This window comes from Caretta caretta, chromosome 9 (assembly GCF_965140235.1).
Source record: "Caretta caretta isolate rCarCar2 chromosome 9, rCarCar1.hap1, whole genome shotgun sequence".
NCBI classification, from domain to species: Eukaryota; Metazoa; Chordata; order Testudines; family Cheloniidae; genus Caretta; species Caretta caretta.
The window spans coordinates 24,207,729-24,223,521 of NC_134214.1; the positions used below are offsets into that span (position 1 = coordinate 24,207,729).

The 15,793-nt window shown below is 42.7% G+C and overlaps 1 protein-coding gene across 13 annotated transcripts in view; it reads left to right on the forward strand.

Moving 5' to 3' along the window:
- The window catches only part of VEPH1 (ventricular zone expressed PH domain containing 1), a 180,998-nt gene that overhangs the window by 73,806 nt on the left and 91,399 nt on the right, over window positions 1-15,793 (forward strand). For 11 of the 13 annotated variants that reach the window (XR_007358459.2, XM_075132160.1, XM_048864325.2 and 8 more), the window contains 2 exons: window positions 4,719-4,928; window positions 11,999-12,393. Coding sequence is in view for 12 of the 13 variants with exons in the window: in XM_075132160.1 (XP_074988261.1) it covers window positions 4,719-4,928; window positions 11,999-12,393 (605 nt within the window). In the remaining variant the exon portion in view is untranslated. Of the gene's footprint in view, window positions 1-4,718; window positions 4,929-11,998; window positions 12,394-14,743; window positions 14,807-15,793 lie in introns of all 13 variants that reach the window. The other 2 variants (XM_075132162.1, XM_048864324.2) reach the window with 2 other exon arrangements.

A 15,793-nucleotide genomic window follows, 5' to 3' on the forward strand; every position in this document is an offset into this window, starting at 1 on the left:
GTTTCCATAAGGAAAAACGGATTTCTTCTAAGTAACTGTTGGCTTGGAATCATTTGACATGGGGTATTTTGCATGCATTTCGTGGAGAGTATCATTAAAATCATGTGATGGTCTATTAGCATTGCCACCTACTATCACAAAGAGGCATGTCATTCACCCCTAGAGATAACTTTTAAAAGTGAATGTAGAATGTTCATGTGTGCTGATCCAACTTAGAAGTCTGTCATGGTCAATTTAAAAAAGAAAATACAGAATCTAATGAAGCTTCCCAACCACCATTCCTGGGAACAACAAAGTAAGCATGCAAGCCAGACTGCTCTTTGTTGTTTATTTTTATATAGTGGCTGGATGAAATTATTTCTTCTTTTTATAGGAGAAGAAAAGTCTGGCATATGGTGTCATTTACAATTCATATGCCTTTCATTTTCTCTTCCATTTATCCATCTTTAAAGCAATGTTTGTTATGGTGTAAAGGATTGTAACTGTATTTAAGAAATTCATATGATGATATGGTACAGTAGGGTGACATTGCTATCTGCTTTGGAAACAATATGGGTCATGAAGTTTGACTGGATAAAGCTCATGTTCTAGTGACAGTAAAGTTTGATTCTAATAATTCTCCCTTAGCAAGACATGCAGCAGCACTTATAGCAGGGCATCTTCATTGCTCACACACAGCTTGTTCATAATGATTTGAGAAATCATTAACAGATTGTGCCTGCCCACTCACAGAATGTCTTTACTTTAGCTACCTCTAAGGTGGAAAGTGATAGTAAGGTGACACTGTATTTTTGAAGCTTTTAAGGCTGTAGACCCTGACTCTATTCAATATCTTTGAACATTGCTCTGATACTTACCTATGCTTACATTCGACCTGTCTTTTAGAGATTCTACCATTGCTTCTTAGTTCAGGAGGTGATTATGTCTTTGCTTGGGGAGCCTTGGTAGTAAAACTTGATCCTCCCGTATGACTGCAGCGGGAGCAGAGGTAGGCCAGCATGGCACGCTTTTGAAAATCCCACCCTTCGTGTGTTTTTAGAAAGGTATTTGGATTGTGCTGCATCACATTCTCAGCAGCTGGTGGGGGGGAGTGTGTATAGAAATACAAATATTGTTCTTATGATCATCTGGTTACCTGTGTAATATTTTGATACCTCATCATAGAGAGTTGAAAAGTAATTCAGTAATAAGGAATATGGTGCCACCAAAATCTTCCTGCAAACATGTTCTATATACTTCCTTGGATATTTCTACATCTCTTGTCTCCTGAAAACAGTCTGGGCCAAATTCAGCTCTGGGGTAAGTGGGGCCAACTCCAGCAGTGTCAGTAATGTATTCAATCATTTTGCCAAGATTTTACACAATTGTTAATTTTATTGTTGTTTGACTGGAGGAGCCAAGAGAACAGCTTGCCTGTCTTTCAGCCATGCACAATATGCAGGCTCAGTGAAGTATTTCATGTTGGTTACATCTTTTCTGCATGTTAAGAATGGCTTCATGTCAAAAGGTGACATTGTTACTGCAGTGAGCCTGGGCTTACATAAGAGAGATAATGAGGCCTGCCCCCCAAGGATATCCCAAGAGATGAGTATTTTGTTTTGTCCATTAAGAATGGAACCAGCTATCCTGAAAGTCCCAGGAGCCTGGTATTGGCGGGCTAGTTGAGTTTGAGCCAAGCTGTTGATTTGTGGACTTCTGAGTTATAATGAACCATATTTTTAACAAAGTCACTGTTGGTTTACATCTGACAAATGGAACCAAATGTTTCCATGAAAGAAACACTATGATAACATTTCCTTTGAGAGCATGATCCAATGTCCATTCAAGTCAATGGAAAGACTCCCATTGAGTTCAGTGGGCTTTGGATTACATCCCAAGTGGGGAGGGGTGAAAACAAAGCAAGCTCAGTTTACTCAGAGTCTGGTCTTATTTCAGAATTCTGTAGAGCCTTGTTCATTCACATTCCTCTAATCCACAAACCTGATTGCTCCATCAAATACCCCACTCCAAAATCCCAATGAACAGGGGTTTGCTATATATAATTTTATTAGAACATAGTTGACATGGTAATGGGCATACCATTGATACATAGAGAGATAACAATAGGTGAGATTAAGTCTTGTTCTACATCTCTGCAAAGATTTTATAGCCAAATCTGTAGTAAGGTTCCTTATTACTAAGACTTCATTACTTTTACAAAATGGTCTCCAGAATATTTATTACTATATCAGGACCTATTGCCTACATCAAAACAAATGAAAAATTAAACTTTGTGATTCAGTATCCTTGGTTGCTTCTGTTAAATATGTTTGTTTTCATAAGCAATAATTTGCAATATTTGGAAATTCTCAATAGGCCTTCCATTCTTGAATATGAATTAGCTAGATTCTGCTATATTTGGCAACATTGCATTTTAACTCTCATCCATGACATTCCAGACACCTAGCTATTTTGCATTTAATAATTTATCCACTTGGACACTCATTTTTAAAAAAAGAAAAAAAGAGATCATTAAAAAAATTCAAATTATGATATAATGTTTAAATGTGTGAATAAAGTTAAAAATACTCACACTCCACTCTTTAACCCTGTGATAGGGTTCTGATATTAAGAAATCTTTAAATATTACACATAAGAGGCTAAAGTATGGCATAGGTATGTTTTGAGCTTGTAAAATGTGGTAACTCATCCCTCTATGAATTACTGTACATACTACCCCCATAGTTTTGTTGTCTCATTCCCCCCCCTTACACTCTCTCTCTAGGACCGCTATGACCCCCCCCCCCCACATTAGGTTTTGGGGAAAAAACTGCAGAGATGAGCCAGCCACAGACTCCAGCTGGTAGGAACAGGAGCGGTCAAGGAAGGGACTACCGGGCATTCAGGGAACTTCCTATAGTGTTGACTGGACTTTCTTCATCCTGTGCTGATAGGCTGTTTGCTCCAATCCACCCCTTCCCTCACAGTCTTTTTACCTCTGCTTCACTGCACACCTGTCTCTCTTACCCTCTTCTTCCCTGCCCTGTCCCCTTCACCTCCCTTTCCAGCTTATCCTCACCTAAGAATGAACACAAACACACACACACAGAACTATGGAACTAACATACCACTTGCTGCCATCACACAGTTCGCTTTGCTCGTGTGGTCTACCTCTTCCCCCACCCTATGTCTGTCTGGTCTATTCAGATTTGTAAGATCTTCAGGGCAAGGACTATCTACTACTCTGGGTTTGTGCAGACCCAGCACAGTCGGCCCCCATTCTTGGCTGGCCATTAGGCACTGCTGGAGTAAACATGATTGATTCTAATAAATTCAGTTTCCTCGCTGCTGCATAAAAACAAAGCTCAAAATGTTCAAACTACAGTGGCTGTAGGTAGGCGCCTAATTCCATATTTTGGCTTTTGTAAAAAATGGCCTGATATTCAGAGGTTCTGTGCGCCCTTGGCAATGAGAGTTGCAGGTGAACAGTATCTTTGAAGATCAGGCCCCTTCTTTTAGGGGCTTCAGTATGGATCTAAGTGCCTAGCACTGAGGTTTGAAAATTTTGGTCTAAGAAATCAGACTTTAGGCAAGTATCTCCTGTTTGGATGAATGAAATCCTTCCCCACAGCTGCTGGAAGGGCTGCAGAGCTGCAATATCACCTGTCCACTGCTGCTACACTAGCCTATGAGCTGGAATAACAGCTGCAGCTCCTCTGTGACACCCATTGGTAGGGGGTTAGAAAGTGGATCCATTTAGGATTGGATACCATGACCTGCTTTCAACGGGCTCCCTCCATACCAGGGCAATTTGGCAGGTGCAGATTATTCTACCGTTAGCTACCCCTATGTAACTCCACTGAAATCAACTGCAGACAGAATTCATCTCTAATGATACGACAGTGTCATTATTGAGACAATCATTTTCATCAGTGCTGTGAAATCAATGAGGTTCACAGGTGTGTTTGAGGGCAGAATTAGGTCCTATATTTTTAAGAGTGATAACTTCCTGTTAACTGGTGCTTTAAATCCAAATTTATTATTGCACTTGAGTTTACCAAACTCTGTGCTTGAAAATTTTAATGATGAGGTAAATTTCTAACCATTTTGTTCTATTAAATAGAAACTTGAGCTGCACAGAGTTCTAAATAAGCCCATGTTAAGTATTCTGGGGTTTCTTGTGCTGAACGTGAGTCAGATTACTTAAAACTTCCTCTTAGTCAGTTTCTTCCCAAGTGCCGAGTTTTGAAATAGGCTTTTCTTACTCAGAATACAATTATTCAGGAGAAAGTACATGTACAATTTTGTAAAACCACAAACATTCACAGATTCCACTGTGAGCTCTACTGTTGGTTTATAAGTATGCTATAATAAATGGTTGTTTAATAGCTTTGTAGGACTGGCCTAAATTCAAATGAAAAACATTTCCCTGAGAGGTTTGCTGGTGGGAATGTGGTTGAGGCCATATCAAGAGGAAGCGTTGTTTTTACCTTTGCAGATATATTGTATGCTATTTCTAGTCCAGTGTTGTCATAGATATTTAATGTTTCTAATCCTTTTGACATAGATATTGAGCTGAAAGCTGTTTCCGAAAATGATTAATCAAGTTCTAAGAAGTTCACTACTGACACACAATTATTTTACCAGATACAGTATGTGGTTCAAAGTAAGAGAGACATTGTCAGTGTCATCTTGGGCAAAGCATGACCGTGTTAAACCCCTGATTTTTTCTTCTTAAGGACAGAAAATGACGCTGAAGCAGAATCTCCTGTACAGCTGGATGATTTAAAATCTGTTATGAATGAAAACGAAGAGGATGAAAAGCTTCAAGTTAAAATACAGGCTTTTGAAGAAAAAATAAATGTTGACAACAGTACTCCTGGCTCTGTGCGTAGATATAGTTTAGGCCAGGTTTCTAAAGAAGAAAGGAAGGATATGAGATTTAACAGGTATGATTACGTAAAATGCATGAGTGGCTTTCATGCATATCAGTCTTTCAATAAAGCTTTATCCAAATATTAAGGGAATAGTTCAATTATAGTATACCTGTGGGCACCATGAGTCTAATTCTAACCAGATCTCTTGTCAGGGTGTCTCAGAGCTGGGTAAGATCTTTCTAACTACGTATTTAACCTGGCCTAACATGACAAGAGAGAAGGAAGAGGAACATGTTTGTTTTCAGAACACTCTAGAACAGTGGTTCTCCACCAGGGGTATGCATACCCTGAGGGTATGCAGAGGTATTCCAGGGGGTACATCAACTCATCTAGATATTTGTCTAGTTTTACAAAAGGCTACATGAAAAGACTAGCAAATTCAGTACAAACTAACATTTCATACAGACAATGACTTGTTTATACTGCTCTATGCCCTGGTCTACACTAGGACTTTAGGTCGAATTTAGCAGCGTTAAATCGATGTAAACCTGCACCCGTCCACACGATGAAGCCCTTTATTTTGACTTAAAGGGCTCTTAAAATCGATTTCCTTACTCCACCCCTGACAAGTGGATTAGCGCTTAAATCAGCCTTGCCGGGTCGAATTTGGGGTACTGTGGACACAATTCGACAGTATTGGCCTGCGGGAGCTATCCAGAGTGCTCCATTGTGACCGCTCTGGACAGCACTCTCAACTCAGATGCACTGGCCAGGTAGACAGGAAAAGAACTGCGAACTTTTGAATCTCATTTCCTGTTTGGCCAGCGTGGCAAGCTGCAGGTGACCATGCAGAGCTCATCAGCAGAGGTGACCATGATGGAGTCCCAGAATCGCAAACGAGCTCCATCATGGACCAAACGGGAGGTACGGGATCTGACCGCTGTATGAGGAGAGGAATCCGTGCTATCAGAACTCCGGTCCAGTTTTCGAAATGCCAAAACCTTTGTCAAAATCTCCCAGGGCATGAAGGACAGAGGCCATAACAGGGATCCGAAGCAGTGCCGCGTGAAACTTAAGGAGCTGAGGCAAGCCTACCAGAAAACCAGAGGGGCGAACGGCCGCTCCAGGTCAGAGCCCCAAACATGCCACTTCTATGATGAGCTGCATGCCATTTTAGGGGGTTCAGCCACCACTACCCCAGCCGTGTTTTTTGACTCCTTCAATGGAGATGGAGGCAACACGGAAGCAGGTTTTGGGGACGAAGAAGATGATGATGATGAGGTTGTAGATAGCTCACAGCAAGCAAGCGGAGAATTGACAGCCAGGAACTGTTTCTCACCCTGGACATGGAGCCAGTACCCCCTGAACCCACCCAAGGCTGCCTTCTGGACCCGCAGGCGGAAAAGGGACCTCCGGTGAGTGTACCTTTTAAAATACTATACATGGTTTAAAAGCAAGCATGTGAAAGGATTAATTTGCCCTGGCATTCGCGGCCCTCCTGGATGTACTCCCAAAGCCTTTGCAAAAGGTTTCTAGGGAGGGCAGCCTTATTGCGTCCTTCATGGTAGGACACTTTACCACTCCAGGCCAGTAACACGAACTCGGGAATCATTGTACAACAAAGCATTGCAGTGTATGTTTGCTGGCGTTCAAACAACATCTGTTCTTTATCTCTCTGTGTTATCCTCAGGAGAGTGATGTCATTCATGGTCACCTGGTTGAAATAGGGTGCTTTTCTTCAGGGGACACTCAGAGGAGCCCGTTCCTGCTGGGCTGTTTGCCTGCAGCTGAACAGAAATGTTCCCCGCTGTTAGCCATGGGGAGGGGGGAAGGGTTGAGGGGGTAGCCACACGGTGGGGGGAGGCAAAATGCGACCTTGTAACGAAAGCACATGTGCTATGCATGTAATGTTAACAGCAAGGTTTACCCTGAAAGACTGTAGCCACTGTTTTATAAAATGTGTCTTTTTAAATACCGCTGTCCCTTTTTTTTTCTCCACCAGCTGCATGTGTTTCAATGATCACAGGATCTTCTCCTTCCCAGAGGCTAGTGAAGATTAGAAAGGAAAAAAAAATGCACTCGTGATGAAATGTTCTCTGAGCTCATGCTGTCCTCCCACACTGACAGAGCACAGACGAATGCGTGGAGGCAAATAATGTCAGAGTGCAGGAAAGCACAAAATGCCCAGGAGGAGAGGTGGCGGGCTGAAGAGAGTAAGTGGCGGGCTGAAGAGAGTAAGTGGCGGGCTGAAGAGAGGGCTGAAGCTCAAATGTGGCGGCAGCATGATGAGAGGAGGCAGGATTCAATGCTGAGGCTGCTGGAGGATCAAACCAGTATGCTCCAGTGTATGGTTGAGCTGCAGCAAAGGCAGCTGGAGCACAGACTGCCACTACAGCCCCTGTGTAACCAACCGCCCTCCTCCCCAAGTTCCATAGCCTCCACACCCAGACACCCAAGAACGCGGTGGGGGGGCCACTGGCCAACCAGCCACTCCACCACAGAGGATTGCCCAAAAAAAAAAGAAGGCTGGCATTCAATAAATTTTAGAGTTGTAAACTTTTAAAGTGCTGTGCTTAAAGTGCTGTGTGGCATTTTCCTTCCCTCCTCCACCACCCCTCCTGGGCTACCTTGGTAGTCATCCCCCTATTTGTGTGATGAATGAATAAAGAATGCATGAATGTGAAGCAACAGTGACTTTATTGCCTCTGCAAGCGGTGATCGAAGGGAGGAGAGGAGGGTAGAGTGAACCAAGGGGCGGGGGATTTCATCAAGGAGAAACAAAGAGAACTTTCACACCATAGCCTGGCCAGTCATGAAACTGGTTTTGAAAGCTTCTCTGATGCGTACCGCACCCTCTTGTGCTCTTCTAACCGCCCTGGTGTCTGGCTGTGCGTAACCAGCAGCCAGGCGATTTGCCTCAACCTCCCACCCCGCCATAAACGTCTCCCCCTTACTCTCACAGATATTGTGGAGCACACAGCAAGCAGTAATAACAGTGGGAATATTGGTTTTGCTGAGGTCTAAGCGAGTCAGTAAACTGCGCCAGCGCGCCTTTAAACGTCCAAATGCACATTCTACCACCATTCTGCACTTGCTCAGCCTGTAGTTGAACAGCTCCTGACTACTGACCAGGCTGCCTGTGTACGGCTTCATGAGCCATGGCATTAAGGGGTAGGCTGGTCCCCAAGGATAACTATAGGCATTTCAACATCCCTAGCAGTTATTTTAATAAAGTCCCTTCCTGCAGCTTTTGAAACAGATCAGAGTTCCTGAAGATGCGAGCGTCATGTACCTTTCCTGGCCATCCCACGTTGATGTTGGTGAAATGTCCCTTGTGATCCACCAGAGCTTGCAGCACTATTGAAAAGTACCCCTTGCGGGGTATGTACTTGCCGGCTTGGTGCTCCGGTGCCAAGATAGGGATAAGGGTTCCGTCTATGGTCCCACCACAGTTAGGGAATCCCATTGCAGCAAAGCCATCCACTATGACCTGCACATTTCCCAGGGTCACTACCCTTGATATCAGCAGATCTTTGATTGCATGGGCTACTTGCATCACAGCAGCCCCCACAGTAGATTTGCCCACTCCAAATTGATTTCCAACTGACCGGTAGCTGTCTGGCATTGCAAGCTTCCACAGGGCTATCGCCACTTGCTTCTCAACTGTGAGGGTTGCTCTCATCTTGGTATTCATGCGCTTCAGGGCAGGGGAAAGCAAGTCACAAAGTTCCATGAAAGTGCCCTTACGCATGCGAAAGTTTTGCAGCCACTGGGAATCGTCCCAGACCTGCAACACTATGCGGTCCCACCAGTCTGTGCTTGTTTCCCGAGCCCATAATCGGCGTTCCACAGCATGAACCTGCCCCATTAGCACCATGATGCATGCATTGGCAGGGCCCATGCTTTCAGAGAAATCTGTGTCCATGTCCTGATCACTCACGCGACCGCGGTGACGTCGCCTACTCGCCCGGTATCGCTCTGCCAAGTTCTGGCGCTGCATATACTGCTGGATAATGCGTGTGGTGTTTAATGTGTTCCTAATTGCCAAAGTGAGCTGAGCGGCCTCCATGCTTGCCTTGGTATGGCGTCTGCACAGAAAAAAGGCGCGGAACAATTGTCTGCCGTTGCTCTGACGGAGGCAGGGGCGACTGACGACACGGCTTACAGGGTTGGCTTCAGGGAGCTAAAATCAACATAGGGGGTGGCTTTACATCAAGGAGTATTTCAGGCAGGACTTCACGGAGGGTTCCAATAAGAAATGGTGCACCTAAGTTATTGTTCTTATATGAACAAGGAGGTTAGTCTGGCCTCTGATTGATACGTGGCTAGATTTACCTCGCTGCACCTTCCCTGTGAGTGACTGCAGTGTGACCTAGAGGAATGAGTCCCCTAGACTGGGGGGTGGGGGGTGGGAGGGGAAGCAAATGAGTACAAAACAAATCTGGTCTATTTCTTGTTTTGATACACTCCATCTATCTTTTACATCTTTGGCTGGCAGCAGACGGTGCAGAAGGACTGCATGCCATCCACATCTCATGGCTGCCCGGCAGAAGATGGTACAATACGACTGCTAGCAATCCATATCGCCTGCCTGCTCACCATAACATGGTTCAATAGGACTGACTGCAGGACTAAAGAGAATGACTTGATCAAGTCACTCCAAATTTAGTCCCTGCACCCATGTCTGTCCAGGCGCTCCCGGCCGACGCGGCCAGGAGCACCTCAGACATGACGATGATGGCTACCAGTCCTATTGCACCATCTGCTGCCACAAGGCAATGGGTTGCTGCTACTGTGTAGCAATGCAGTACCTCGTCTGCCAGCACCCAGGAGACATAGGGTGACGGTTACCTGAGCAGGCTCCATGCTTGCCGTGGTATGGCGTCTGCACAGATAACTCAGGGAAAAAGGCCCAAAACGATTGTCTGCCCTTGCTTTCACGGAGGGAGGGAGGGAACGGGGGCCTGAGGATATGTACCCAGAACCACCCGCGGCAATGTTTTAGCCCCATCAGGCATTGGGATCTCAACCCAGAATTCCAATGGGCAGCGGAGACTGCGGGAACTGTGGGATAGCTACCCACAGTGCAACGCTCCAGAAGTCGACTCTAGCCTCGGTACTGTGGAAGCGCTCCGCCGAGTTAATTCACTTAATGCACTTAGAGCATTTTCTGTGGGGGGACACACACTCGAATATATAAAACCGATTTCTAAAAAACTGACTTCTATAAATTCGACCTAATTTTGCAGTGTAGACATACCCATACTATATACTATATTAGTGTTTCTCAGTCTGGTGGGTTGCAATTTATTTTATAATTACATGATAAAAATGAGAAAGTAAGCAATTTTTCTGTACTAGTGTGCTGTGACACTTTATTTTTATGTCTGACTTTTAAGCAAGTGAGGTGAAACTTGGGGTACACAAGACAAATCTACCTCTTGAAAGGGGTACAGCAACACAAATCCAGGTTATCTCCCCCCCCCCCCAACAAACACTCTTCTGCTGGTAATAGCTTATGTAAAGTGATCCCTCTCCTTACAATGTGCATGATAATCAAGGTGGGCCATTTCCAGCACAAATCCAGGGTTTAACAAGAACGTCTGAGGAAGGGGGGGTGGTGGAAAAAACAAGGGGAAATAGATAAGCTATTACCAACAGGAGAGTGTTTGTTGTCGGGGGGGCGTGGGGGGGGGAGATAACTTGGATTTGTGCTGGAAATGGCCCACCTTGATTATCATACACATTGTAAGGAGAGGGATCACTTTACATAAGCTATTACCAGCAGGAGAGTGGGGTGGGGTAGAGAAAACCTTTTGTAGTGATAATCACCCATTTTTTCATGGTTTGTGTGTATATAAACATCTTCTGTACTTTCCACAGTATGCATCCGATGAAGTGAGCTGTAGCTCACGAAAGCTTATGTTCAAATAAATTGGTTAGTCTCTAAGGTGCCACAAGTACTCCTTTTCTTTTTGCTCTAGAAATGAAGATTCAAAGAACTCTCCTGGATACTAATAGTAGCAACTCTAACTAGTTTAGATAATATATTTGTATCAATATTTGGGGTCATATTATGCCCTCAGTTACTCTGGATTGATACTTTGTGTCAAGTTAAGCTTGATTCTGATTAGACCCTTTGTGTGTTGGGACCAAGCACAGCCCAAAGAACTTGCAACTAGGATGTACCCCTAGGACATGCAGGCCTCACCAGTTCTAGTGGGATGTTTACTGCTCATGCTGCAATGTTGCATGGGTGCAGCATTACACATTTCATACTGACTTAGAGTTCTGTGGTGAAAACTTGAGCCTTTGGGGAATTTGGACATCTTCTCTCCTGGGACCTGTCATAGGTTCCATCCTCCTCCTGTTTAACAGGGAACCTATGCCCACTTTTCTCCTAATTCTCTCCAGAGACACATGTACCAGTTGTGTGCGCATTTGCTGTTCCCCAGCTCCCCTTTAAGGACTACAGTTTCCCATGTTGGGGAAGGAGTGGTGGAGAAGGATGCCCATTGAGGGCTTGATTCTCCATTGCCTTCCACCTTTGCACTCATATACAACTGTTCAGAGTGTAAAATGGTGCCAAATCAGAATTCTTCACTCACATCAGTAGTAGAATTTTATACCTCATTTACTCTGGTGCAAATGACTATACAAGAGAGTGGAGAACCAGTTCCTGAATGTTGGGGCTTGTGGTGAAGGTGGCCCAGCTGAAGGACTTTGGAGAGAACTCCAGATTTGCTTGAACCACTGCTGGATGGTATAATTTTATAATGTGATTGATAGACTGGATACTGAGATATTATAGTGATGAGTGATAGATACACTGGTGCATTCTCTAATGTGCATATGTTTTGATATATAGATATTGTTGTCTGACTTCTTTCACTTACTACAGTTGTGGTTTGATTTGGGTTCTGAGTACCTGTTTTTGAAATACAGGTTTATTAAAAGCTATTCGTATTTGCCCACCAACAGGATATTTAGGCCCAAATTCTGCTCTGAGTTGCACCAAAGCAGCTTCACAGATGTAAATGAGAGCAGAATTTGGCCAGAAATCTTATCTGATTCTTCAGCATGCTGCAGCCCATCTTACCTCTATCACAAACCATTTGTCTTTCCCTTTATTTGCATTGCAGGTCCAAAAGTCTAGCTTTGCATGCAATCCGTACAAAGGGGATGAATTCAGACAATGGACAAGACATGGACAATGGAGATATAGCAGCTGGCATCTCTTTCACAGAAATGTATCTTAGCCAAGAAAATGACAAATTGCCTCTTAGTCCAGACACTGAAGAATCGCAGCTGGAAAATTCTTCAGTTTCACACCCAAGTATCAAATGTACAGAATTAGAAAATTTGCCAGAATCTGTTGAAGAAAACTGCCATGAAGGAAGTACAGAGACAATAAAAAATCCGGTGGAATATCAGGATAAGCTCTACTTGCACTTAAAGGAAAATCTTAGTAAAGTGAAAGCATATGTCATGGAGATTGGGAAGAAAATTCCTAGCCCAGATCAGTGTATTATTGAAGGTAAGAGCTCTGAACCTTTCAAATTAAGGGAATCTTAAAGGAACAGTTTAAAACAAGAACAAAACCCTTCAGTACTCATGCAAACTTTTAGGTAAGATTCTCTAAGCAGGAGCTCTTATGTTGGATGAAACATGTTTTTACACAACAATGTTGTTATAAACTACAGCATTTTGAACCTTCTTTCATAGGTTTTGTCCTTTCCTTCAGCAATATTGTGCATCCTTCAGAGGCCCCAAGCTGGCAGTCCTCACACACCCAAAACTCCCTTTGAAGTTAATGTAATATTGTGCAAAGAATGCTGGATTGGGCTCAGGGTAAGGGTTTGATTCTCCTCTTACATCAGGGTAAATCAGTGTAGCTAATAGAGTTACACGAGGGTAGGTCAGAAAAGAATCAGATCCAGAATCTCAAATAAAGATGTTCTGTTCCACTACGCTCTGATTCAAAGCCCACTAGAAGTCAGTGGAAAGACTCCCAATGGGATTTGAATTAGGCCCCTATTTACCATTGCCTCAGAACTCTATAATGATTCTCAGTTTCATCATGCAGAGTCAGTGGATAGTGTTGGGATCCCCCCTTCCCCATCCTCCCCCCAAGACCTCTTTCTACTTGGCTTCCCAAACACTCAGTTCAACTCCACATTTTATCACTCAGGTATTTTTATTTGGCATACAGCAAAGCAACAGTGAGTGGACCAGAGAACTAGATAAATTCATGGAGGATAGATCCATCAATGGCAATTAGTTGGGATGGGCAGGGATGGTGTCCCTAGCTGGGAATGGGAGAAAGAGGATGGATCACTTGATTACCTGTCCTGTTCTGTTCATTCCCTCTGAAGCACCTGGCATTGGCCGCTGTCGGAAGACAGGATACGGGCTAGATGACCCTTTGGTGTGACTCAGTATGGCCATTCTTATATTCTTATGACTCAGACAGGGGGTGAATGCAGGATACATCACACAACCAAAGTTACACAGCACAGTTTGCACAGTTACTCTTCATTTATATATGTTTACACATATCATTGCATTTAGTATTCATTGCATCACACGTTTTGGATTGACTTGGTTATTTTGTAGGAACCAATCCCTGTACTGCATGTTCTGTCCACAGACTTTCCATGCATGACTTACTTTTTAGTTCATCTTTGGATTCTGGATTTACCTTGTCCATTATTATTTTTTTCTTTGTAAATGGTTCCCTGGATGTTCCCTCCCCTTATCTTAGCTAGTTCAGACATTCTGTCACTCAGCTTATTGACCCATTTGCCTATCTTAGTTAGCATGGACATTGTGTTCTCATTATTTACCTCCCTAATCCTGTCTTCCAAGAAGTGAGGCCTTTGCTATGTTCAAGTATTCATGTCAAGCCAGGTCTACAGATAATTGTTTTCAAGAACTTGATAGCCAATAATGAAATAGGGCCTGATCCTGTGAGGCCCCGGTGGAGGTGCTCCCTACCCTGCAGGATTGGTCTCAGTGCATTACTCCTTTTCAAATTAAAATTCTTAAAGGCCAGATTGTGAATAGAGCTGAGTGAACAATTGATTTTTTCGGTTCAGTGGCCAAACCCCGGGGTAGGGGGGGAGGGGGAATGAGACCCTAACAAACAGTTCATTTCAGACCCAAACTGATTTTTTTCTTTGCTTTTTCTTGCTGCAAAAAACCCCAACCCCTTATTCAGGCTGAATGAAATGTTTCAAATGTCAATTTGAATTGAAACTTCATGTTAAAACAACTGTATCTAAACAAAACATCAACAGGATTCATTTTGAAAATCTTTCAAGACTTCAAAAAAAATTCAGTTTTTGTTTGTTTGTTTGCCAAAACTATTAGCTGGATTAAGTTCAAATTCAGTGAATAGTTTCAGTGCCCTGAAAAATATTGGGTTTTTTTGGTTTATTTGCATGAGTTTACAGCTCTAATTGTGAGCCTCTTACTCCCATTGATGAGCAGTTACTCATGTGAGTAGTCCCACTTACTTCAATAGGTGTATTGATCACCAGTGGGAGTAAGGCTTCATAGTCAGGCTAAATGATTATAGAAAATAGCTGAATGACTCAGTTCAGTCAATCAATCTGATAAGCTTTCATTTCTGATCACTTAAAATATCATTCCATAGTAAGACACAAAGCAGGTCTCATGCGTTAACATTTGTGCATCAGATGCCTTTCCAGCTGTCTTTATTTATTCTGTGGCCAAGGAGTTGAAAAAGCAGTATTGACCTGCGAACTACACTTTTTGTCAAGTTTGTTTTTTGCAGAAATTTGAGAAAAAATACTCCAAAGTCCAGCTTTGCTGTTTGAAACACTTCTCATTGTCAAAGTTATTCGTATGTCTTACTGTTTCAGTAAATGACAATGGGAGTTTGAGAGTGAACAATCTGACGTGTGAGCTTGCCTAAAGAATTAAATGTGAGTCTGTGTCTTCTTTTAATACAGTGAATATTTTTAAACATTTTGATCAGTTTCCTCTTAGTGCCATACTAATTAAAAGCCCTATTATAGTGATGTTTTAAGCAAGTCATTATTTCACAATTCATTCAGACTATTGTAATTTCCTGGGAAATCATCAACTAAAGTTCTTGAAGAAACTTGTTGAGTAAGGACATATGTGCAAGATAGATGACTAATGTGACTCATTCTAAATACATTCACAGAAACTCACTCATGCTCATTACACGGGAGACAACTTTTTAATATTTCAGATATTCCATAAACTGCTCAGTCCAAAGTCTGGCAGTTATTTGACCTATATTATTTCTGCATGTCATAACAGGAGATCATTCAAATTCATCCGTGTTTTACTCTCTATACAGCTATTTGAGCATTAGTCAGATTTTTTTAAAAACATATCTTTGGTTGATTTTGTGTCAGTTAAAAAGGAATTTGTTGAATTTGGGGTGGGGGTGTGTTAAATATGTAAAATAGGAAAGAAACACTGAGGAGGATAGGAGGATGTTTCAACAAAGCAGTACAAGTTACAAATAATGGGGAGTACAAGAAGTTCCCAAAAAATAACACTTGATTTGGATCTTGTCCTTTCCCGAGCTTTTTAAATATAACTTTTAATGTATATTATACACACAAGTTAACAAAGAACATTATTAGATGTAAGTAGCACACAGTAGATTATGGGCTGGATTCTTACTCAGGATGAATCAGAAAGAAGGCATACATTTTTAACAATGAAGGTAATTAACTATTGAAACAAACTACTAAGGGTGGTGGAGGATTCTCCATTCCTTGATGTCTTTAGATCAAGACAGGATGCCTTTCTGGAAGATATACTTTAGCCAAAAACAAGTTATTGGGTTCAACAGAGTAACTGGATTAAATTCTATGGCCTGTGTTAGACAGGAGGTCAGATTAGATGATTTAATGGTCCCTTCTGGTCTTAAA